At 38.6% G+C, this 3,512-nt stretch overlaps 1 protein-coding gene across 2 annotated transcripts in view; it reads left to right on the plus strand.

Annotated features, from left to right (window-relative positions):
- Positions 1-2,755: 2,755 nt before the first annotated feature.
- LOC107700443 (protein FAM189A1-like) overlaps positions 2,756-3,512 on the plus strand; it is a 19,736-nt gene continuing 18,979 nt past the window's right edge. For both annotated transcript variants that reach the window (XM_016502087.1, XM_016502088.1), the window contains exon 1: positions 2,756-2,849. In XM_016502087.1, coding sequence (XP_016357573.1) covers positions 2,775-2,849 — 75 coding nt within the window. In that variant the 5' untranslated portion in view covers positions 2,756-2,774. The remainder of the gene's footprint in view (positions 2,850-3,512) is intronic.

The raw sequence follows: 3,512 nt of genomic DNA on the forward strand, positions 1-3,512 counted from the left end.
TCAGTATTCTTTGATGATTCTTTTGTCACTTTATAAATGTTTTCACTGACACTTTTGATCAGTTTAATGCATCATAGCTGAATAAAAGTATTAATTTCTTTAAAAATAAATGACCCCAAACTGTTTTGAACTGTAGTACTTATAATATGTGGTAAAGTTAACATTAAAAATTGTAAAATTGTTAATTGAAAGCAAAATGGGTGCAGATTTCATGTTTATACAGTTTAGAAAGTTGCTGCTAAAACAAAAGCCCATACAACCTACAGAAAGCCTGTGAACCAATTGGAGAAGACAGCATGTTGCAATTAAAGTTAAAGATTGAGTTTGAGTCGCAGTAGTAGATTTGGAGTGTAGCAACTGAATTTGTCTTTTGATATTGCTCTCTGCAAACTATAAAGCGTTTGCTGAAAGGGACCATTTCCCTCCTCTGTACCAGCAGAATAAATTAGAGATAGACAGGACTGGTGTGTTTCATTGGCTTCGCTCAGCTTGCATTGAAAGGACAGCTGAAGAGTGGCCCATTAAGCTTTCCCTTATCACTCGTGTTCTGAATAACATCTTTTCAATTTTTGCTTTACAAAATCGGACTCATTATTGCCTGCATTTTAACCTGGTCCTCAGCCATCATTTGTGCTGTAATGTGTTTTCTCTCTGTAAAGTGATGGAGATGTCATCTCTCTGCATGAAGCTCGGGTTTGATTTCATATTTGTCATCCTGCACAAGAAAAACAATCTGAAATTAATGTTGTTGTCAGTGATTATGAAAATCTGAGAAGTCTCTTTCCCACAGCAAGCAACAACAAATGTGATGCTCTGTTGAAATCACATTTTGATCATCCCGTCTTTGAGTCATAGATTCACATCATTTCCTCTCTACGCTCGTAACCTTTCAGTGTCCTTTGGTGCACAAGACAGTGCACAACCTAGTTCAGTCATTCAGCTGCAATGGATCACCACTGTCATCTCTACACTGTCCGCACTTTATTAAGTATGGAGGAAATCAAGCTTGAGGTTTCCTGTGTTCCTGAGCCAAGGACCCTCGCAGCCCCAGGATGCTTTTGAACCTCCTCGTACATCAGCCTCTTAATCTTCCAGTTTGCTGGTAGACTGAAAAACACTTATCACATTCATATCTCCCAGCGTCCCTCACACCAGCCCTTCCACATATTGTAAGTGTCAATCTGTGTCTGTGTGATAGAGTTGAAATGACTGTCCAACTTTCACTTTCAGCTCCTATCACTCTCTCTTTGCTGACATGTCTGGTATTGCAAGGTTAATGCCCCGTCAGGTAGAGGGTCTCATTAGTAAATCACAGTGTTGTGGAGGTAAGACCACTGTTGATATACGGCTCAGTGTCCTAGCCTGTAATCTACCCGGGTTGGACCTGACAGGTTTAAACTCATTCTCTCTCACACAGACTTTGATTTAAAGTGGCCAGAATGTTTAACGTATTTCATCCTTCAGGACTGAAATCCCAGAAGTGTCAGCTGAGAATTAAAGAGAATTGTTTTTAATAGCGAGTTAGGGGAGAGGAACCAGAAGTCGTGGTTCTGCAAGCGGTGCAAAAAGAGAAAAAATGGCCACGCTTGAGATCTATCAAGCTGCACGGTGCCGCATTGATAGGATGTGGGGCGGGGGAATTACGCAAAGATTGGTTTCTCTAGCTGACCATATGTCACTGGCCATGTTTCAGCGTGGTCTACCTAGGAATTGTGGGAGGGGTAGTATATCAACACCCAGAGAAAAATAGCCCAATGATCTGAAGTGCACTTGTGTTATTCATCTATTCATGTGAGCTGTTAAGGGCCGTCTCTCACAGTAATGAGTCTGGGCTCAGATGGTTAGATCAACGTTAATTGTTTTGGTTGAAATCATTGGTTATTGAGTGCTTTAATTATTAGTCACATCTGTTTCTTTCACTTTCCCCATGGATGAATAGTTCGGATCAATCACATTCGAGCTTTCACGCTCCTACGTCAAGTCCCATAAACCACAATTGGACTATTTTTGGTCTGATAAAACTAAACACACTCGGGTAATGATTATTCCATTCTGCACAATGGCTACGTTTGAAAAACCAAGATATTGTAAAATGTCTTACAAATAAACTAGATTGCAAGATTACAAATCACATCGTCTAAACGTCCGAGAAGAACATGTAAAAGAGTGAGAGAGAGAGATCTTCTGTCTAGTGTACATGGAAAACCTGAAAAATATAAGGGAATTTTAAAGTTGCGAAAAAGTAGAACAGTAAAATCTTTAAAAGTTATGAAAAATTCTATAGTGAATATCTCTTTTTGTAGTTGTGCTCAACTCTAGCATGCATCAATATATCATTATTATTATTATTTTGTGTACATGATATGCTCTACTATTTTTTTTCTTTTTTTATTAAATTTAAACTTTTATTTAGAAAGGATGCATTAAATTGTTCAAAAGTGACAGTAAGGACAATTATTTCAGACAAAAGACAATTAAGACAATTATAAAAGATTTATATTTCAAATAAATGCTGTTAATGTTGAATGCTGGAAAAAATCACAGTTTCCAAAAAAAATATTAACATTCATGGACTTTTGTTGACCAAAATATGTGGGAACCCTGTATGTAGAATCCTTCTGCAAAGCCTGTTTAATGAGACGAAAAATTGCATCCTACTGTTTTTTTGTTTATTAGTAGTCTTAATATACCACCATAACCTCTGAAACTGACAGTCTGTTCCATTCCTTTCTCCACAGATAACTTTTTTCATGCTGTTGTCTGCTGTGTGTGTGATGCTGAACCTCGCAGGAGCCATCCTTTCCTGTCAGAATGCCCAGTTGGTCAACTCTCTGGAGGACTGTCAGCTGGTGAGAGAGTCATGTCCTCAAACACATGCCTGAAATCACTTCTTTGTTGTAAAGGAAACCTTAAAGGGGTCATATGATGTTGCTAGAAAGAACATTATTTTGTGTATTTGGTGTAATGAAATGTGTTTATGCGGTTTAAGGTTCAAAAAACACATTATTTTCCACTTACTGTACATTATTGTTTCTCCTCTATGCCCCACCTTTCTGAAACGCGTCGATTTTTACAAAGCTCATCGGTCTGAAAAGCGAGGTGTGCTCTGATTGGCCAGCTATCCAGTGCGTTGTGATTGGCCGAATACCTCAAGCGTGTGACGGAAATGTTACGCCCCTTACCATATTGTGTTGATGCCCTGTCCGGCTAGATCGACGAGACAAAATCATTAAAACCCATTATAAACGAGGCATTTGTTGCATCCAGTGGGGACATAATTACGGATTATAATGACTTATACTGTCTTTTTACGCATTGCGTTGCATCGTGCCGCGTAAACATAAAACCATGTCTGCATTTGTGATCGAAGAAATGACAAACAACAAGTGCTACTCTACATTGCTCAAAACTCGCGTTTGAATCCTCAGTGGCAAATTCTTTAAATATAAAAAACTTACTTACAGTCTGTGTGTCAGAACAGCCGGCATTGTAGTCTACTCTACCAGGATCAG

This window comes from Sinocyclocheilus anshuiensis, unplaced genomic scaffold (assembly GCF_001515605.1).
Source record: "Sinocyclocheilus anshuiensis isolate Anshui unplaced genomic scaffold, SAMN03320099.WGS_v1.1 scaffold154, whole genome shotgun sequence".
Lineage (NCBI taxonomy): Eukaryota > Metazoa > Chordata > Actinopteri > Cypriniformes > Cyprinidae > Sinocyclocheilus > Sinocyclocheilus anshuiensis.